The sequence below is a fragment of the Neocloeon triangulifer genome, unplaced genomic scaffold (genome assembly GCF_031216515.1).
Source record: "Neocloeon triangulifer isolate White Clay Creek 2 clone unplaced genomic scaffold, ASM3121651v1 ptg000002l, whole genome shotgun sequence".
Classification (NCBI taxonomy): domain Eukaryota; kingdom Metazoa; phylum Arthropoda; class Insecta; order Ephemeroptera; family Baetidae; genus Neocloeon; species Neocloeon triangulifer.
The window spans coordinates 4860859-4883648 of record NW_026775545.1 but is presented as its reverse complement, the minus strand read 5'-3'; the positions used below and the strand labels follow the sequence as shown (position 1 = coordinate 4883648).

The 22790-nt window shown below is 34.4% G+C and overlaps 1 protein-coding gene across 2 annotated transcripts in view; it reads left to right on the top strand.

The window, feature by feature from the left end:
- Positions 1–21845, top strand: part of LOC132205022 (glycine receptor subunit alpha-2-like) — a 35905-nt gene extending 14060 nt beyond the window's left edge. Inside the window, exons 5-12 of one of the 2 annotated variants that reach the window (XM_059633836.1) lie at positions 11550–11773; positions 14290–14372; positions 14995–15129; positions 15239–15430; positions 16115–16183; positions 17014–17177; positions 18165–18248; positions 19175–21845. In XM_059633836.1, the coding sequence (XP_059489819.1) occupies positions 11550–11773; positions 14290–14372; positions 14995–15129; positions 15239–15430; positions 16115–16183; positions 17014–17177; positions 18165–18248; positions 19175–19285 (1062 nt within the window). In that variant the 3' untranslated portion in view covers positions 19286–21845. Of the gene's footprint in view, positions 1–11549; positions 11774–14289; positions 14373–14994; positions 15130–15238; positions 15431–16114; positions 16184–17013; positions 17178–18164; positions 18249–19171 lie in introns of both variants that reach the window. The other variant, XM_059633835.1, reaches the window with a different exon arrangement.
- Positions 21846–22790: the final 945 nt, after the last annotated feature.

Here is a 22790-nt window from a genome sequence, read left to right as displayed (position 1 = left end):
ATCTGCCCGCGAAATGAATTATTACGGATTAAGTGTGGATAAAAATTTGCAAAAAAGCAATTAAACCATCACTGCAGAAAGATGGATGAGTTTCGGCGGGGTTGGTGGCTGTGGAAATAAATTTTTTATGGGCTTATTTAGGTTGGAAAAACAAGAAAAACTAAAGCCCTTCCTTCAAATCATATCATGAGCTATTAAATGGGCCGCGTTTTATTCTCTTTCATGCCCTTAATCGCGGAGCTTTTTATGGTGCTAAATTTAAGGTCAAACATCAATTTCGTAAAAGTTTTGCTTAACTTTCAAAAGATCCTTTTAAGAACTGACGGCTTTGATAAATTGATAATAAAAGAAAAAAATATTAAAAATGTAAATAAAAAAAATTAAAAAAATATATAAAATGTTGAAAAAAAAAATTTATTTTTTAATTCTTATTCATTTTGTAGGTTATTAATTTCTTGGTTAAATAGATTTTTCTTCTTTTTAACTTCACAGGATTGCAAATTTTTAACTATTCAGGTCCAAATAAATCAACTTTACTGTTTATTTGTTGGTAAAATTGTTTTCCTGTGTGTTAGAAGATATCGAATAAAAATTTTTTTTTTTTTTTTTTTTCTGTAAAGGAAATAGGACTGCTCTTTACTTGTAAAGTTGTCACTTCAAGTTGTTGCGTTGCTGTACTGAACGTAAATTTATATTTCAACGAAACTTGAGATTTTGAGATTCTGTACGCCACTTTTGCTTTCAGACTGATAAGTTTTATGCAAAAATACAAAAAGCAGCCTCTTTACGTTGTTTCCCTCCAGCCGCAAGAACCGTCATTTTGGCTGTGAAGAAGCGATGAATGTTTTAATCACAGGAAACTTTTCACTGTTGCTCCTTTCGCGAAAGCTTCTGCATGAAATTTCGCTCACGCCACCCACTTCTTTCCGACTTAGACGCGGAATGCGCACAGTTGTTGTTTGTTTGTTTGCTTCTTGGATATTACTTTTTAACGGGCGTTATAAATCTTCTGTATTATTTATCCCATTTATAAGGAAAAGGAAAATCTCTTAGGAATACGCCGACCATGGATGGAATTTTTAATACATTATCGGAAAGTGATCCGCAGAGAAAACACTGCCAGTAAAACAAACTAACATTTGCATGAAATAAATTTCTGGATAAACATGGAAACAAATTTGGCACACAAGCTATTTCTGTAATCAATTTAAAAATGCATTACACAATAATGTATTGATATTATAATAACATGTTCAACTTTATTTACAATTGGGTTTAATTAAGTTAAAAAGTAGGCTATTTATGTTTTTTTTTTTAATCAATATTACACTTGATATAATTTTTCAATCACTTCATTAAAAAAAAACTTTTAGACCATAACAATTTTCAACAACATTTTGGTAAAATAAAACCTGCTCTTGATTCTGAAAATAAAAACATTAAAAACTGGTAGAAATGCTATGCATATTCAAGATAATTAACATAAAAGTTTCATTTAAAATCTTTTTAAAACAAAATAAAAAATGGTGTGTGAAGTTATTCAATGAAAACCGGTTTAAAATATTTAATTTTACAAAAACAGACATTTCTTATCTTTTTTTTGCTATTTTATCAGTAGGCGTCAAAACTTTTAATCAGATTACATCCTTTGGGGTAGAAACGCCTTTGAAACATTCGCCTACACTCGGACATCCATTGCAAATAGTTACAAACCCACCTCAAGCTGAAACGTCCAGACCAGCCAGTAGTTCAAAGAAATATTCGGCCCATCCAAACTGGTCTTGGTTTTTTTTATATATGCCATTTTCGGCCCGAGGAAGGTGCTCCACGTTATTAAAGTTGGCATCTGCCTTTGACATCGAAAACAGTGCGGAGAAGCGAAGGAAAAGTTACTTCGAATGATTCTCAGGCGAGGCCTAATCAAAAGGAGGACAGTTGAATTTTTTTCCTGGTATTCTCTTTTGTCGTTTCTAATGAAAGCTTCGGCAACTTTCTAGCCGGTTGCAAAATTCCCCATCAAAATTGCAAACAGCAGACGCTTGTTTGATTATAATTATGCAACCGTGCCTGCGCTGAAGAAGGGCGGCTTGCATAATCTATCAGTCGGCAGGCGCTCGTCGTTACGCGCCTTTAATATTAATTTTCCACTCGGTGGCGAAATTGATTCTTGGCTGCGATTAGCATAATTAGTCCTGGATTTTCTGGCTGATTGAACGCAATCATTAATTCTAAAACGGCGCCGTCGTCTTGGTGACACGCCTGGAGTATTTTGGTCTCAAAACTCTTCCCCTGAATTGAGCTATAAACCTCTCATTCAAAACCAAAAGAAGATGTGTGTTCCTGATCCGATCATACCAAATATTCACAGCATTGAAATCAATTCATGTATCACTCAAATTGGTACTCCTGAAATACGGAGACGATCTCTTTGAGAGATTTCGTAGAAGCAGCTTTTCGGAATTATTTCCTTTGAGTGAATTTTAATAATTCAATTTACATAATTCCTTTTTCGCAGAAAACTAACATTATTATAATAAAAATCTAAAAACTTTTGGGTTCGTCAGTTCAATCGAGCCTCCTTTAAGGATCAGAACTTTCTTATTGGATTCTAAATTCGTGAAAATTATTTAGTTTATTAAATGATTTTATGGAGAGAGAAAAACAGTTATTACAAAATGCCAAATTTCAAATGAAAAAAATTATTTATTTATATTTGATCGAATTGTTTTAACAATTGATGGTTTAATTGTGTTGTTTAAATTGAAAACGGGCTTTTCCTCTTACGGGGTTTTTCTATCAACGTGATATTTTTAATTTTGATGATAATTAAATTTTTACTGAATCTCGAAAATTAGTAAAAAAAAGTAGATTTTGTAGTAGAAATTTACGATCGAGGGTTAATTCATGGTGATTTGTTTTTCTTAAACAATAAACAACTCACAAAAACCCATCGAGGAAAAGCTGACTTAAAATTCAAAACACCATAAAAAAGTATGGTTAAATTATTTAATTTTACTGTACATTTTTACCAAAATGTCACACAAATATTTTTTTGATAGTCAATTCATTAGTGCGTAGCCCAATTTGTGTCAAATTTTTATTGACTCCCGTTTTTTTCTGTACTTTTATAAACTTTTTACATGTTTTTAGCTATTTTAAAATTTTAAATATCTTATAATGCAGAATAAGATAAATAACTAATTATATAGATAGACGTCAAATTAAATAAATAAATAAGCGGTCCTAATGGTGTTAGGCAATTCTATTAAGACGAAATTGCGATACACACGCAGTTAGTTTTAGTGTAAAGATCCGTCTTAATCAACAGCGTTGTCACTTGAAGGCTTCCATTATTAATCAACCCGTTCGCGACTCTCAGTCAGTGAGATCGCAAATCCGTCGCTGTTGACAGGCACTTGTTTAATTGCTGGATAATTAATTGGCGCGCTTTGGCGCGGGGCTAATGCGGGCGACCTGCTCTCGCTCACTCCTAAATTTAATTTCCTTTGTGACAACTGCCCCTGTGAGCGACGCCGCCGCGCTGTGACAAAGGCCCGTTGCTGAAAACAACGCATGCACAATTCACGTCGGCGCATGAATAAATTTAATTCGCGAGTCCACGAACAGCTTAACCGAATCAGCTTTTTGGGGCAGCCGTGCAAAATACGCGCGTGGCCGTTTGTCCGAGGCGGTCAATTAAAACTTTGACAATTACGGCTCGAACGCGTGCAACAGTCACGACAAAAATGCCGCTCTCCGCAAACAAACTCGCGACGACGAGCGCCGGCCCGAAATAATAATGAGAGATTTTTGCGGACGGCAATGCCTCTAATTGGATTTTTCGAATTGTTGTCTGAATCGTTCGGGCAAAAAAGCACAGGGTAAATAAACAAGGGTTGATATACTGTGCAGTGTACTAGTAATGAATTTTGTTTAATCACGTCTCGCTCTCGGAAAACTTTTAAGTGGATTGTTTCGAAAGGAGATGCGCCTCTAGACGAATTGCTCTTAAAATAAATAGACGGCACAGTTTTTCAGCAAATAAATAGTGCTTTCAAATATCGTTTCTCATTTGAATTCGAAGTGCTTTAATTGAATGATTCTAAAGAAGGATTTCGCTTACTAATCAGTTAAAAATAAATTTAAAAATTATCCTATTTGAACTTTTAGACATTGATATAATTTATGATATAGCGGATTTTACAGTTAATTCCTTTGATTTAATTTGAATTTTAAAATAAAAAATTTGAATTCAAACAATAATTTTTATTTTTATTTTTATGTTCCCAATGATTTTAAATTGATTACGTGATAATGCTAAAATGTGCTTTTTTTCTGCAAAATTTAGAATGAATCAGTCGCACATACAAGTTAACATAGGCAGGAAGGTGATAAAATTATTGTATTAACTCCCGAATAAGAATATATCATTTGAATTTTGTGTATGTTCCAAATTTATGATGGCACTGGTTTTGAAAGACGATACTATTAATTAAGCAAATTAAAATTAAAATTGATTTCAACTTTAAGTATGTTGTTTTGTTGTTGCTTTCAGTTCATTTATTCTTTTGCATCATGATGAATAAACAAAATGAATAAAACAAACAAAAATATTCAATAAGTTTTTCATTTTGTTGCAATGCCATTAACTATAAATTTATAGAAACCATCAATTTGGTGCTGCTACTTTTCTTTGAATGTTAAGGCAAACATAAACTCTCCTTTTGGTGAATTAATAATTAAGTGTACGATTATTATTATTTTAATTAAAATCCGTTTATCAAAAGAAATTAGTGTAGATGAAGATGCTCATAAATCATGATTATCTTTTTTTTGTCCTGGCACTTAACTTTTATCTCCTTTCCGAGCACCGAAAGGAGCAGAGCAGGCTAGATTTTGTAAATAGCTCTTCTCGGAGGAAAACTTTTTCTTGGCAAGCGCAGGCAAGAGATGAATTGTGTACTTTGTCTTGCAGCGGAAAAGACAAAGATTGTCGCTCGTGGTGAGTCTCTTCCTTTTTCTTTCCCGCTGCGTTATTACGCCCCGAAACATGAAAGGCCCCTCTGCGTCAACCTCGCCCGCTCTTTCACTTGTTTATTTAACTTTGCACGCTCCGGATGAAGGAAATAAGAGGAGCAATCGCAATTATTATTGGAGCGAAATATGAGCGAAGCCTAGCGAAGGTACGTAGGTGTTGTTTCAGCTGCGGCGGCTAATTAAAATTTCACAACCCACGCTTTTATTTATTTTTGTAAAATTCTACACAAAGCAAGCTGTCGAAACGAACGTTGTACAACTTTGGTCTGCCAGTTGTAAAGCACAAAATGAACATTCTGGAGAGCGCCTGCTTTTTCGGAGCAAATAAGCTGGAAAAGTGCTTGTTTGCCCAGCGTGGAAGCTTTTCCATATTTACTCGCACTCAAAAGCGTCTGTATAATATTTTTTGGTCTTCACCTATGTTTTTCGATAAAAAAAAAATACAAGTTTTGTATTGCCAAAACTAAACAAACATACATCAAGGAAAATTGCAACACAGCATAAATTGTTTCTGTGATTATCTAGTTACTAATCTTAAAAAAAGATTGCGAAATTCTGTTTAGCAAAAAAATAATTATATCTAATAAATTAAAACTAACATATTGTTTTCACTTATAATCAAGTGTATAATTTTTGAATGGAAACAAATTTAATGCATGAGGAAATTATTTGAATAAAAATGTGAAATAAATGAGCTGGGGAAATTAAGTGATTTTTTCTAAAAAATATTAAATGTACTAATTAGTAACAATAATAAAGCTTGAAAATAAGTGATTTTAGTACATTCATTTATTTTTTATTTCAAAATTAGCTGATAAACAGTGAAAAATCTCAAAATAGGCGATGGTAATTTTTTCATCTCATACTTTGAACACTTTGGATAATTAAAGGCTAAGTTTGATAGCTCTTTTTTTGCCAATTTGTATCATTTTAATTGATTTTAATCAAAACAAAGTGTTTTCTTTCTTAGACAATGGATGGGATAAAATGAAATAAAATTAAATTTTATTCAAATTTTAATACAATAATGATCTACCATTTCAAATTTACATAGCATCTATGGAAGCGATTTTTCTGCGTGATTGTCGCGCAGTGTGCAAACTAAATTTCTTCCCTGTTCTGGCGCGGGGACTTGCAACGCATCGCATTTCGAAGCTTTTCATCCTTTTAGATCGATATTGATATGACACGGGCGAGCGGCTGGAACGAAATTGAATTGTGAGTTCCAGTGGTGCACTCGCAGGCTCACCTCTCCAACCCACTCGCAGTCCTAACGAGGCGAAGGGTAAAAAAAAATCAGTCTCTAAATCGCGTTTTACGAACGCATGAAAAACAAAGGACCGGCCGAAACAAAACATTCGCGGAAAAGCGGTCGCTCTGTTTAAATATGACGCACAGGCATTTTTGTTTTCAAGACAAACAAGCGGCGCGTACTTTCGGTCCAGCTGCCTTTCCAATTGAAGCGTGTTTGCTCAGTCGATTATTTATTACGGGCTTCCGCCAGCTTGTTTTGGATCTGGAATTAAAAAGCATTGCCCACATCTCTGTGTGTACATATGGAGTGGCCACCATGACTGGTGAAGCGCAATTTAAACCCATCAACGATCTGTAAGCGGATTTCAGAAGAGCAAAAACCGGGTTTCTCTCTCACGTGAGCTCCAATTTGCCCAAATCGCATTTTTTCTGGGCAAACCAAACAAACTAAAGAATGCTCTCAGCGTTTTTTTCCTTTCTACAAAAGAAGAAAATCAATTTCACCTGAAATATTTACTTCAATTTAGGGAATTTTGTAGATCAATTTTTGAATTTTGTTCAATCTTCCTAGTATTTCTACAATCTGATGGACATTTTTTATTAGTCAATAACTTATATATTTTTTCCGCTTATTTTTCTTAAAAAAAATATGTGCAAGCTTATTTTATATATTTTATTTAAAAAAAATTATGAAGAATGTAAAACTAAATTTTGTTATTAAAAACATTTAAAATAATTTATACTTCCATAAATTTTTTATAAAAAAGTCACAATTTTAATTTTGTATACATTCCATGTATTTCAATAATTGTTGTAAATTATATTATTAAAACAAATTATATATGTGTGAGGCTCATTTTAAAGAGCAAGCTTATTTATATTTTCAAAATACATATTATCTGCTAGATGCTTAATGATTGCTATAACGTAAAACGTTTTGTCCAACAACCTAATTTTCAATACAAAAATTTTTCCCTTTATCATTTTTTCTCGAAATTTCACAGTCTGCGTACAAAAATGCGGGGATATTTATGGTCAAGAGAAATTATGATCTTGCTTGACCTTTTTGACCCAATTTAAACCATGCAAAAGATTAGATTTGAGCCTGTGGACAAAAATCAGCAACAATTAATCAACAATGCACTGATTTCTTACAAGTTCCTCCTTAATTAGCGTTTTGAGCTTTGCAACGAAAAATATCTAATTTTTTTAAATTTATATCTTTGTGATTTTTTTTCTTTAGCTTATCAATTATCACTATTGATTAATATTAAATCACAACATCTGCACACTACAATGTTGAATCTGATTAATTTGAAAGTCATAATTGAAAAAAATTTGTTTACAAACTCGAATTCTAACTTAACCTTTCAAGCACTATCCTTGAATTTACTAGACACCCCTTTGAAATTAAACTCGATGTGCTTATCTTTGCGATTTCCACTGCTGCTTCTCAGCAGCTTGAAAAGCCGATTTGGCAAATTCCAAGCAAGTTTAACCAGCAGTCAGAGATTATACTGATTAGCCGCGTCTAACATACGTGTTGCTCGAGCATGCGGATAAACTTTGCCCGTTGTTTGCTGCAGCGAATTTCAGTTTGTTTGCCAAAACTTCTCGGTTTTTCCTCAGCCTCGCACTGTGCGTGTATGGAAGGAAGGTCGGGAGCAAAACACGGCGTGAGGCCGTGAGCAGAGGATTACCCCGCCGGAATCGCATTTCGTTTAATGCGCTTCCCGTGTCACAACACTGCCCATTTGAAATTCAAATAAAAAAGAGCGCCGCCGCCGGCGTAATGGCAGAATAAGCCGCGTTTCACGCGCGAAAATGAGCCTCCGAATCGCACTTTTTCCCCGAGCATTACCCGCCGGCTGTGTACATTTTCGCTCCTTTGATTACACCCAGCACGCGTCTCGTTTTGTAATTTGCCCTGCTATTACTTTGCATGCGGAATGGAGCGGCGTCCAGAATAGGCAAAAAGTTTTGCTCGCCGCAGTTCTGCTTAATTTATTACCGGCTGAAATTGCACGGCCTACTGCATTATTCACCGCGGTTGCGGTGCCACGCTGGACTTTTTTTATGGCTGGTCAACTTTTTTAGGCGTTGCGTTTGCCCCAGTAATGTTTACCTTTTTAGCTTTTGGTTGCGAAAAAGGAAGGCGCTGAAAATTTAATCACCCACTGTGCACAGCTTGTTATTGCCTCTGATGAACGAAACGCAGTTTGATCTTTTAACTTCTTTCATAATAATTAACCTTATCATTGATTTATATCAGAAGTACATGCTAAAATTTTATAAACCCCTATTTTCAGGAATATATAATACAACGTAATTAATTTAAAAAACGGGCTTGACTCGCATTTTTATTCATAAATAACGGCTCTCCAAGTTAGTACATACCTGAATTTGATAAAAACTTTTATCTCTCTACAAAAAATACAGGTTTTGCCTGGTTTTTCATGTTTTCTCTTACTCAAGCGCGCCTCAACCAAAACTCTACAGACCTTTTTATTTTATTATTTATTATTTTATTTCAGATTTATTCCATGATGATTAAAAGATTTATCCAAAAATATAAATATATTGACCGACTAATTTTCAAACAATCTTTTAAATAATTAGTTTAAATCGATAGGAATGGAACAAATTTAATGCTGAATTTTAATTGAGCTAATTCACGGATTAAAAATTACCAATAAGACTTAATTTTTAATTCAACTATACCGACCTTTTATTAAAACTTTAAATCTGTGCATGTGTCTGCTATACAAATAATTTTAACTTTTCTTTGAAAAAAAATCGTGTTCAGTTTGAGGAAAATATTACTCTGCTATTTATTAAACTAAAATCTAAGTGTGTCAACCTAAGTTTCACTGCAATGGATAGGAGTCATTTTAATACGGGAAGTATTGAGAACAATATATTGGCTTCTGGTGGTGCCGTTTTGTCTAACAATCGAATTTTTCCTCCCACCAAATGATTGTTTTTAAAATTATTAAATTTTTAAACAGTTTGAAAAATAAACAGTATTTTGATTACCAATTAGAAAATAAATTAATTGAATAAATGGAGTAATTATCTCATAAATTCAGGAAAGTTCATCGTGTAAAATAATAAATCGTGCTGGCTTTCTCTCCTTTAGCTGCATTTGGAAGATAAGCCAGCAGGTCCCTTTCGTCCGCTTTCAGCTCTTGATAAATGCACCCGAAAACTTTTTACTACTATATTACGTCGTACCTTTTTATCTAACAAAGTACTTCTTCTGCCTCATAAAAAGCAGACTGCAGCGTCGTACTTTTTATTCCTTCGCTGATGCAGTTGTTGGAGCGTAAAATCTCCTTTTTTACCTTGCATGCTTGCTTCCTGGTGACTCTGACAATGAATACCCCCGTAAACGCGATCGCGAAAGATAAATGTTTGTCCGCACGCACCGACGGAGAGAAGGAAAAAAAAGAGAATTGGCTGCCTGCGGATAAACTCGACGTAATCTTGTTAAGCAGAGATCGTAAAGTTCGGACCAAGTTTGGCAAAATTGCATGCAAAACTTTGGCGGGAAAAAATAACGCCGAGTCAGTTTTGGGATAAAAGTGGTTAATTCCTCTTCGGCCATTAGTAGAGAGACGCTGACGACGCAGAATTAAAACTTTCAGCACCTCTCGAAAACAAAAGTGGCAATTAATCACCAGGACAATTCAACCGACGTAATTAATGAACTCGTACATGCAGACAATGCTTCCTAATTCATGAACCCTTTTTTATTTCGCTCTGGGCGAGTTTTGTTGTTTGGGCCGTGTGAACATCACGGAAATTAGCGCCTTCTGCTTCGCACTAAATGTGGGTGCAAAAAAAGTTGCCCGGAGCAAAACGTACGTGTATATTTATATTCTTCTCGCGACCTCATCATTAAATCTACATTAGCAAGCAATGTTGATGAGAATTCTGCACGTGCTGCTAGCCGCAAGCATTAGTGGTGTGTATGAGGCGCGAACGTGAATAATAATTGTTGGGCGCGTTATTGCATTTGATAAAGTGAAAATAGTAACGAGGAGCTAAATAGCAATTATGCACAGGTTTCGCTCATTAGGGCTTTTGTTACAAGCGCTTTGCTTGGTTGTTAAAGCAAAAGGCAGTCTTGTGGTGTAAATTTCTTAGCTTGCTAGCAAAATAAATAAAACCATTAAAATCATAGTATTTCACTCGATTCTTCAATCTAAATCAAATTTAGCCATCAGAAAAAGCAGAATTGGGTCAATTGTAATTATAAATAAATGACGCTTAGCATCGTAGAATTTACAAAAGTATTATTATTTTTTAAGTTTAATAAAAAGAAAAAGAATAAATGAAAGAGAAGTCAAAACCCGATGCAATATCAATTTAAAATCGAATCATATATATTTTGCCAAAATTAGTGCCGATAATTGTTCAACCTCTTATAATCCGCTATTGACATATCAGTGAACCGTAATTTCAACAGCACACATAACTTAAATTAAAATTCAAGCTTGAAATTGCTGTAATAAAGTTATCTATAGAAATAATACCGTCCAGAAAATCAAGTTACGTTTATAGCCAAGTTAAGGGATCTAATTTTGGCTGAAATGCATTTAAAGATTAATTTAAGTTTAATTTAAAATTTATTGTTCTTAAAATATCATTGGACTCTAATGATGCATGAAAATAACTGATAGAAAACATGATCTCATTTAAAATATTTGATCTTTGTTTAAAATCTATAATTATAGAGCCAACACAAAATTTTCCAATCAATCAATCCACACGTGTGCAAAACATACAAAAAAAACATACACAAAAATCTTGCACTTGAATTATTGTCCAAAATTTAGACTGATATATAATCAGCAAATATAAATTTATGATTTCGTTTTATAATTTTTCTAATTAAAAAATTGCATTCAATATCTTTGTTTTCACATATTGAATTTAAGAAAGCGGTATGTAATTTTACTACCAAGTGAAAATTGCAAAATCAGACCACCATTGTCTTGGCATGCAAGAGTAGAGAGGCTTAAGATAAGTTCGCACCAGCCGTGCAAACCAACTTATTTAGCTTTAGAGCGCAAGCCGTATCGTTATTCTGAGCCATTGCACCTTGTTTCTTGCTTTTCTTCTTTTCACGCGTCCGTGATTGCGCACCATCTCTCTTTTACGGCACACCGCTTTTTACCCTTCCACAAGAGGGATTTCTTCTTTTTCTCCCTTGCAAGCCTCTGAATAAGAATGGCTCTCGTTTGGTGTTGCAGGATTACGAGGTGGACCTCTACTTGCGGCAAAAGTGGCAAGACGAACGGCTCAAGCACGCTGAAATCACCGAGTCGCTCGACTTGAATGACCCCAATCTGGTGAAAGCCATCTGGAAGCCCGAGGTGTACTTTCCGAACGCGAAACACGCCGAGTTCCAGTTCGTCACGGTGCCCAACGTCCTAGTCCGAATCAACCCCGACGGCGAAATTCTCTACATGCTCAGGTCAGTTTTCCATGCAAACGAGTGTATTTTCAGCTGGAGCGAGGAACCAATTTTCTTCCTCTGACGTCGGCATCTTTTTGGAATGGAATATTTATAAACTCGTGGGTTCTGCGAATAAGGACGAGACACCTCTTTTGTGTAGCAACTCTTCTTTCCGTCTTCTCTTTCTAGTTGGGATTGAATTTCAATGGAGATGATGGAGATCAGTTTTACATTTTGCATGAGCAAAAACGGCGTGGATCAAGTTCTGATTAATCTAGAAACAATTTCTCAAATCCAAGGAAATTAAGCAAAGCAATAATTTTTCTAGTCAAATTAATTACCCAAAGAAAGTTTTAAGCAGTGAGTCTCCAATGTATAATCCATGAACTAAATTTCATACAAATAATTATACCTGAACTTAATTATAAGAAACAATTTACTAAAAATACTTTGAATTCAAGTAAAGTTTAAATATTTTAATGTTTCTTTAACGCTGTTGATTCTGGTAACCAACGATTTTGTTTGAAAATTTTGTGAAATCTTCAACTATATATTTTTAGTCGGAAATATATCAGCAAAACTTAAAACACGTCTCGATAATTGCTATTTATTTGCACATTTTGTAAAATCTTCAACTATTTGTCTTTAGTCGGTATTAAATAGAAAAACTTAAAACACCTCTCTTCATTGAAAATTAGTTCATATTCAACTTTCATTAAAATTCGTTCAGTTATTCAAACTTAAAATACACTTTTTGTTTCTTAAAAAGTCTGCAAGAAATTTGCCTTGAGCTTCAGGCGTAGCCTCGTAATGAGTTTTGGAAATAAAGTGCTAACGGTTTCTCATTTTAGCAACGCGCATTATTGGTATTTCGTTAGAGCAGGAATGCCTGGAAAGAGAAGCGCAAATTGAAACGCTCAAAAATTTCCCAGAAGCAAGAGACGTAAATTTTTCACAGGGATTTACGAAGAAAAATCGCCGCGAGAAAGGAATGCCTGCGTGTCTCGTCTGGAAAATACGCTCGAGCCACAATCGGAGCTGAAAATTCCAGTCCCGTGTGTTAATGTTCTGAAACACGCTGATGCGGTTGCACCTCCTATGTTTTTTCCAGAATTCCTTAGATTTCCCGACGAGCACAAAGTGCCAGCCTTTAAAGGACGGCGAAAACAAAAGCAAATGCGCCTGAGGGTGCTTGCAGTTGGTTTAATTAAATTTATACCCGGCGCCTCGCTGGAAGTAATGTATAATTTCTCGCAGAAAGACAGGTATTTATCACGAGGGTAGCTACATGTCCCCCTGAGGAAGGGATGCAAAATGAAGCTCCTTGTATCTCTCCGAGGAGAAGCCGCTGCAATTTCCATTCAGGCTCTCGTCTTTCTCCAAAAGAAGCGTCTCGTGAAAATTATTTACACTTTTGCTGAGCCGTTTATCGATCTGCCGCAAGAACGACCTCCTCTCTCCATTCGCGCGAACAGAGAAGCCTCAAATTGATTTAGCAAGGCATAATTAGGGTTGAGGATTATAATTATTTTGCTTTTTTAATTTAAAACAAAAGTTATACCTCCTGGGCAGCTCTGTTTTGTATTTGAGCAACTTCACTTGTAATAGAATTAACTCTTGAACAAGAATTTTATTAATTCTACCCGATTCTACCTAAAATGTGTTTATTTGTTTACTTCAAATTAAAATGCTGTTTACTAATTGCACAAAAGAATTTTTAAAATTACCATGCATATCAAATTTAAAAGTTCTTAATAAAATAAAGGACTGGTTTTTAATTTGAAACTTTTTGTTCGTATTGTAAAAAAATCGTTTCCTAAGAACATTAAGAAATAAATAATTTTTTTGGATTTCACTAATAAAAAAAATTGCAGATAAAATCAGAAAAATAATTTGTAGTATTAATAATTGCTATACTCATGTTTCACATAAAAAGATAAATTTTAAAAATCCTATCAATTGATTTTATGTTAAATTTTAGGTGACGTAAAGTTGACTTCTAATAATTAATGATCGTTTTAAATATTGCAATAACTTCATCCTCATGGTCTAGTGAATATTTCTTTCAATGCTGATTATTTTAAATCGTAAACATTATAAAATAAATTTAAACTGCTTGATCTCTGAAATTTGATTATAATATTTCAGCCCAATGGTATAATGCATTTTACGGATGATCTATATAGAGAGCTTCATCTCATCTACGCTCTCACTCAACGACAATTAGTCAGCTCTCAACTTTTCCACTCTGGCGAAACTTCCTTCTCGTCACTTCGGAGAATCTGTGCCGCCGGTCGTTTAATGAAATTTGTACCAGGAACAAGTTTGCAGCACCCGGATAAAAATTGCCGTGGCTGTGTTGCATTATTGAACAGCCTCGGCCGCCAAACTTGGCAATTTACACAGCAGGAAGAGGTGTTTGCATCTTGAATAAATAACCGTTTTATAAAAGTTGTCTCAGTATAACGCAATTTAGGGAATAAAATAAATCCAACCAACTTTGTAATTTCCTCCTCCTGTTCCGATTGTTACAGACTGAAATTAACGTTTTCCTGCATGATGGATCTGAGCAAGTTTCCGCTCGACTCGCAAGTCTGCACCATGGAGGTCGCCAGTTGTAAGTTCACAGACTTTTTTTGCAATTAATTTGGCAAAATCGAAATTGCTCTTTCCGATTGGATGATCGACTTGATTACAATTCAGGCAAATCTGTCCATTCGCGTTATTTAAATTGTTTATCAAAATTTGATATTAATTCGAAGTAAATGTGAATCAGCAGCCTTTCAGTTATTATGGAAATTAGTCAAATGGAATGAGCAGGAAGGTTATCACAATCAAATCGTAATTATGTTTCGCATGCCGCGTGGGCAGGTAGAAATCAGAGATGTTGACAAAAATGGTTTCCATAATAATTGAGATTTAATCTAATTAAAATTATTATTAGTACACAGCATTCATTACCAAATTTCAATAGACATCCAATTATATACTTAATTAACACAGAAGTTTAATGTTCTAATTAATTTCAATTGTGTTTAAATATTATTTATAAAACAAAAACAAGAAATTAGTGTTGTTTTATGAAATTAACAAATTGAAACAATAAAATAGTTTAATTTTTTTATCCAATTTTTTTTCTCATTATTTGTTGATTATTTTTATAAATTACTGCACCTCTAACTAAATTTTGCGCTATGAAATTTTTTCACAAAATTAAAAAAAAATCTTCATTTTCACAGTTTCGAAAACGATAGAGGAACTGAAGCTTGAGTGGAAAGCAGAGAAACCAATTATCATGGGCAAAGGGTTGCGGATGCCGCAATTTGAAATCGTTCGGATCCTCTCGTCCAACTGCCAGGAGTCGTTTCAGATCGGTAAGGAGAGGAAAAAAGGCTTTGCTTGTCTTTCACACGCACTCGCCACTTTCGCACACCGAGCCGAGAACGAAACGTACGGTCGAGTGAATTTCCTCTTTGTCGGCAGGAAATTACTCTTGTCTGGTCGCCGAATTCTACTTGAGTCGCTCCGTCGGGTTCCATCTGGTGCAGAGTTACCTGCCGACGATTCTCATCGTCGTCATCTCGTGGGTTTCCTTCTGGATGGACGTCAACTCGGTGCCTGGACGCACGACGCTTGGTGTGACCACCCTTTTGGCGGTCAGCTCTCAATCCTCAGGTACGTTGAAATTTCTTGCCTTGAGAATATCTATGAAAATGACTTCATTTTATTTGGTTTTATGGTGCCCTTTTAAGTTGAAATTAAAAAAATATTAATAAATTATATTGAATTTCAATTATTTTAAAAACAAACAATTTTAAGTTTTTTTAAGACATTTTTTTAGACATTTTTCAATACACAAGTAGATTAAATTTTTAAAATTTGTGTTAATATTTATGTGATGGCTCATATTTAAAAAAAATCAAAATTAAAAAATTTTAATTTTGAAATAAAATTACTTCTCACTACTGCCACATGTAACACAGAAAAAATGGAAACAAAATAAAATTACGAATTTCTTTTAGTCTTAGAATTAACAGTTCAATGTCCCCTATCTTATTTTTCTGAAAAAGCCAAACGATTTTAGATCTCGCATACTTTGGGCCAGAATTTTAAATTATCCGTTTTTCGCAATTAATAGAAAAGGAAATTATAGAAAAAAGAACTATATTTTCACTAGTCTATAAAATTTTAACGAACCTTTTTAGATTTAAGTCTACATGGTGAAGAAATGAAATTAAATTTACTTAAAATGTGATTTTATTTTAAAGGTTCTGTTTTTAAAATTTTTGGTTTTGTGAATGAAGCTTCGGGGCATCTCTAATTAATGTTCAAGTCAAGTTTTCATTTTCGGTGTTGCAGGCATCCAGAGCGGACTGCCGCAGGTCAGCTACGTTAAAGCCATCGACGTATGGATGGGCACGTGCACAGGTTAGAAATGACGCTAATCCACCCACCGTATTATTTCCACTCTGCTGACAGTTTCTATCGCAGATCACGTCCAGCCGGCTTTTGCCTCTTAGGCCGAATGAAATTCCAAAATGCTCCTTCCGGCTTCATTTCAGCCCCAGGAGAGATTATCTTGGCATGAGCCATCATCTTATTATTTTCGGTCGAGAAGCGAAAGTAGGCAACTGGCTGGACGTACCTGCTTTGCGGGTCTGCATGCAACTTGAAATTTGTTCTAATGGACTCGTAAATGTTGGAGAAAGGGATGATGCGCAGTTTAGACTTTAGAAATTCAATTATTTCTTATAAAAATGTTGAGGATATTCTAGAGGCTTAATTAATTATTTTTGGCCCAAAATTGACGTTATTATGTTTCCCCCGGCCAAAGCCATTGCTTCATCTTAACTTATGGTTAATGGCTTGGGAAACTTTGAAAGTTAATAACTCTGTCAATTTTAATCCAAAGATTTAAAGTTTGAATGATAACTGAATTTTTTAACTTTGAAGGTTCCCATGACTGAATTATTAACCAAAAGGATATTAATTTTATTGAACTTTTACTTATGTTATGTTGTAAATTGTGAGTTCACCATGATCGTGTTTGTTGGTGAATTTGAAGATTACTGCTGCCATCATTTCCACTCTCAAAACTACTCTCGTACTCTCCAACTTTTCACTTTCGCCAACTTTTCCACCTCCCGCGGCGTTCTGCACGGCTAGTTGAGTCGCGCACGTGTGTATCCGGAATGGAATTCCGGTAGTCAGTGTGTTTGCATTTGACGTGATTGTGTGTTTTCTCATGTTTGCCGCAGCCTTTGTCTTCTGCGCCCTGCTCGAGTTCACCCTGGTCAACTACATGTGGCGCAAGCAGCCCAGCTCGCGGTCGCAAAGCGCCCCGCGCGGCTCCATCATGAATGGGGAGGCGCTCACCAGGTCCGCGTCGGCGGGACTGATCCGCCGCACTGCTCAAGAGACGGTGAGTTCCATAATACCCACGGTGAACAATGGATTTTCGCTGTGCCTTTTGTCTAGCAATAAAAACTATTGCAATCATGTCGGTCAGTAAAATAAATAAACTTAGATAACATTTATTGGTATAATTCTACATAAATAGTTATTGTGTTCGGTCTGTTTAGAAAAATTTTTGGAAATCGTCCCGTTTGTCCGCGTGCCCTCGCGGCCCCCAAAATTTCAATTATGCAGTACCAACCCTAAACTTCTGCCTAAGACCTTACGCTTCTTCAATAAAGTAAAAAAAAAAAATCAAATTATAAAAGTATTTCAAACTTTTGCTTCCTTTTTTAAGAAATGTGATTGAAATTTTTTATTTAAATAATTATATTCGAAAAGTTATTTCTCATCATCATCACCTAAGCAATGTAGGTAAGTGACAGACTAAAGGCATATAAGTCAATCACATAAGAAAAGCCTTTTCTAAAATTTGAATTTAATTTTGAAAGATTTTTAATGTAAGCTAATTTGAAAAAGTCATACAATCATAAGATTTGTTGGTACCTAAGTAGATTTAATTAAATGCTGTAATGCAAAAAAAAAACGGAAAAATTTAATAATTCCCATATATGTCAAATTTATCATTGTCAACATTGTCAATTTTTTTTACAAAAATTATGTAATAATTTTTTTCTGAGCCATTTTAGTTATTTGTCACATTCTTTTTAAATTGAGAAAATAGAAATTAATACCCTGGCAAAATATAATTTTAAAAATCAATCCTCTGAAAATATTTCTTTCGCTATAACATGATCATATTATTCTCCTCATTCAAAGCCATTTAAAGGCGCCTGAAGGGAAAACATCCCGCAGACATATTTCCTCTCGCTATCTAGCCCATTTTACTATTTTGCGGAGTCAGCGGCACAATGGAGAAATATATGCTTTTCTTTTCAACTCTGGCAATGCGGCACAGACATTGAAAGCAATTTTCTTGCTTATTGAATTGCAGAAGATGTGCACCAGCACCGAGGTTGGCATCGCCAGCGCCGGCTTCGAGACCAGACCGTGCAGAAACGCTCAGAACGTTAAGAGGGTAGGTAATTTTCTTGCTGATAATCGCCCGCATGATGCCGCATTTTCCGCCAGAGTGCTAAAATGGCTTTTCTCTGTATGTTCAGACAGACCACATAATTATTGCAGATAAAGAAAATGAATGAGTCTGAAAACTAAAAATTAATCGATATTTTTCATGTGCTTCAAGAAATACTGCATGGTAAATTTAATTAATTTGTTTTATAATTTCATTAGTTCATCAAATTTATTCAAATATTTTACTTAGAGACTAGTATAAAAGTCTTTATTTGGAAAAAAATTAGCTACAGATAAAGAAAGAACTCGATTTTTCACAATTATGGTAACAATTGATGATTGAGCAGGGAAGAATGAAAATTGCAAATTATCAAGCAGACCTTACAACAAGTCGAATAATTTTATATCATTATTTTAGTTAATTTATCTATTCCAGTTAATTTAGTTCATCGCTTCTCTTTCTAGATCGAACGGTTATTGTAGCGTGAATAATTATTTGCTTAAAACCTGCTTAATTAAAGTTACAACACCAGAATGAAAACATTATTTTGTAAATGAAAATCAGTAATAATCCAATAAATTTTTTATATAACAATTTTTATATAACTTTTGTAGATTCAAAAATAATTTTTAACTCATATTGTTTCCGGTAAATAATTTTAATTAAACGCCGGTCTTTATTATTTTTCCAATAACCATATTGGGGGTTAATGGTGATCCATGACCATAATTATTCTCGCCAGCAGCTGATGTGCGACCGTAATTACAAGTCTGTCGTCATTTTAACCCCATTTGTGCCAACCCTCCCGGACCTCACGCAGTTCCGGGCTCGTAAACCGATCCTGTCCCCGGTCGCACTACTTCCTCCTCGTTTACTTATGCGTCTAACGTGTGTGGTGTAAACACGAGCGGATGATTTAATTTCAGCAGCGGCAGTCGCAGCAGAAATTGGCCCGGAAAATTGACGAGAGGGCCCGGCTGGCGTTCCCAGTTGCGTTCGCCCTCTTCAACGTCTCTTACTGGCTCTACTACTTGAAGTAAAAGCATCCCCGAATTTGGGTCCGTAATCATGCTTACGCTGGCTTGATTACATATACATACATACGCAAATCAAGCGGCGCCGCTGAATAATTGATGAAGCGCAAGATGAGCTGCGGAAGCTTGAATGTTCCTAAAACAAACACGACACGAACATGCAGACGCGCACGGCAAAGCTTACAAGCCAAAAGTTATAAACCACCCCTCTCACCGATAATTACATTTGTAATCACAACTTCATGAAATAGAAACTCATCACTTGTTCTATGCAAATTTGATCAAATTCATGGCAATAGAATATTGACTATTATTGCATCCATTATTGTTCATTCTAGTCTTCATTAAAAAGTAGTTGATAGAATATGGAAAATACGCAGAAAAGATGATTATTTTTCATTTTTTTTATTATTGTTAAATTTTATTTTGGAAAAATTGGCGAGGTTAAAAATTGGTGGCTAAAATAATTATAAATTTATTTCCTATAATCCGCTATAATCCATATTAAAATTTTTTGGTTTACAATTCACAATTCATTTTAGGTCACAACTGAAAAAGAATCCCATCATTTAATCAATAATTGATGAATTTGAGATAAAATTTAATTTTTGACAAGGTGCAAAAGGTGTTGTCACTCTGTCGAATCAAGACTACAACAATGGAGGTTTATAATTCTTACCATATAATAATATCACTTAAAGGCAAAGCTTTTATTTCTTCTGTTGCCATTAATTAAATAATCAGATGATGAATATCATTAATTGCCGTGCAGTATACTCATTTTATTATTTATTATAATGATTTTTTGACACGAATACCGAGAAGAATAAATAATAAAGATAAATAATAAAAAATAACAATAATAAACACCAATTTTTCCCAACAATCTCCTCTGTCTGGTTATTAGTGTTCCAATTAAAAGTTGTTTTTTGCTTAACTCCTACTTGTAAATGAAGAAAACTTTTATTTCCTGCATTTAATTAATTCTTAATAAACGACGAAATTAATATAGAACAAGTTGCCAAGCAAATATGACACGCCATGGTACGCTCAAAACTAATTTACAACATGATCTCGTCATGAATAATTATAACGCACCGATGAAACCAAGCAAATTTCCACCTGCGGCTGGATCGAGCTCACCACTTTGTTATGATTGGTTCTTGTAACACATAAAGCTCCCATGGTTTGGTCTATCAAAACAAAATTCCAAGCGTTTTGAACCCACTGGTTAATGCGGCGTGGAGAATTTTTGTTTTGACAATATATTTTAAATATTTCATTTTAATCAGTGGTACCGTTTTTGCTAATTTTGAAACTCATCGTTGTAAATAGTTTCCTATATTATGTGATGTTGATGTGCACTTTTGATCCACTATGGGCACGTTTTATTCTGAGAATCTCGGTGTAATTAAAAGAGCCAATATATGTGACTTTGTTTAATAAAGTAATCATGGAGTTTGGCAGAATTTATAAAGTTTGTTAAAAATGATATTTAAAATAATACTTAATCCAATCAAAAAAATCGGTCTGATAGGCTAAACAATTTAATTTTAAGAATTTGGAATTTATCTAATTAGTGAAGTAAACAATGTCCAATGAGACCAAGTATATGAATTGGATTCTTTTGGCTGTCGAATTTTCAGATTCAAAGATGACGATGAAAAAATTAAGCAAACCAAATTTTTTTTCACTATCAACTTTTATAGTCTAGTTTTAAGATAACAAATATTTTTATTTTGTTTAAATAATCTCTTTAAAAAGACTTATTTTACTATAGCATACACGGACGCAATTGCTAAAATAATGCAGATATTACAGAAAGTTTTGATTAATTCTAAAGCCGTTTTAAAAAGGTAGATTGAGCTAAATCATTATTGAAGTTAGCCTGTGGAATATAAGAACTTAATAGTATAATTTTTTTTCTTAAAAAGTGGAATCGAACGGTTAAGTAGCTTTAAAATAGTTGTAAAAAATGAAACGCAGCTGTGAAGCTGCGCATTTGATTGTCAATCGTATGTAAAATTCTAAATGTACATTTAAAATAAATTCATTCGTATTTTTCAAGTTCCAGTTGTTTGCTGTTCACATGAATCATGATTTTCCTAGAGGGAAATCCAAGAAAAATGTTAAGTATCATATATCAAGTGTGGATTAAAAGCAACATGACGTTGTTAAAAAATGTGAAAAAGATAAGTGGATCCAGAGATTATCGAGAGATATAATTATTGTTACATTTGGCTGAGAATTGAATGAAAGGAAAACTTTTTGAGAGCAGGAGATAATTTAATTAGTGAAGTGTATCAAGCAATGAGATGTTTAATTAATTCTAATAATTATTAACTTCATTAATATGAAATCCAAAATATGTTTTTCCAATTTTTAATTATTTTTATATAAAAAGAAGAGAGCCTTTCACTATCTCTAGGCCAATTTATACACGAAAATAATTTTAAATGATTTAAATGATAAAAATCCATGAAATGGGAACTGGAATTAAATATACACAATTTATAATAGTTGTGATTATATTTTGAAGTTTTAAAAGCCATAAAAAAAATAAATGTTTTGTGTATCTCACAATAATCCTTGCATTTTTATTTCGCAATTTTATATATAGTCCGACGGAAAACTTGTCATATAGGATTTTCAGCGCCATCAACAATAAAGTTATCCGTGAATGATACACATGTCTCTCAACATCAACCCCGATTTTCCTCCTGCTCGATTTATAGCCTGTCGGCCTAATCCCTGTCAGATTTCACTGAAACAAAACAAAGTCCCCAAAGACTGCTTGCTTTGTCTGCCTTTGAAGGAAGTGGAGAGCTTCCTTGGGGGGCAAACACTTTCGGATCCATCCCAATAACTCTTCCGCCCATCAAGTTCTATTCCAAGTGACAGATTGTGGAGCTCGGCATGTGTATGTTGCTGTCAGCGCCGGCAACGTTTGCTCTCTCGAAATTGGCTTGCAAGAGCGATGAAACTGTTTTGTGTCGGAACACCTCTTGCTCAGGAATCGAAAACTTCCCGAAGCTGCGGCGACTGGCAATTTAGTGCGGTTTCCCTACGTTCAGACCTTTCTTGGACCCGAAGCCGCTATTAATATTATTGCATGCCAAGTTACACGATTGTTTCGCTTTTGTTTGGGCGGAAATAAAAATCGTTTTGCACTTGAAAGCTTCTCGCTGCCGGCTGGCAGCAAATGAGAGAAAGCAAGCGGGGAGTGCTCTGGTTATTAATTTGATTTTCTGTTGCGACCCTTTGTTTGAGAAACTTTACAAAAGCAGCGGCGCCTGCCTGTTGCTCACAGGTTTCTGCCGCTCTTTGTGAAATAAATAATTGAGTTTGGCCTACACAATTTTTCTTTTTGTTTGTTAGCAAAGCGCTCTTTCAAAATTTTTCTTTCTTTCAAGACCCATTGAAATATTAATAAAAAAAAGAACAGTTTTAACACAGTTCAAAAAGGTTTAAGGTTAATTAAAATTAATTCAAGAAAGATTTCAGACAATTA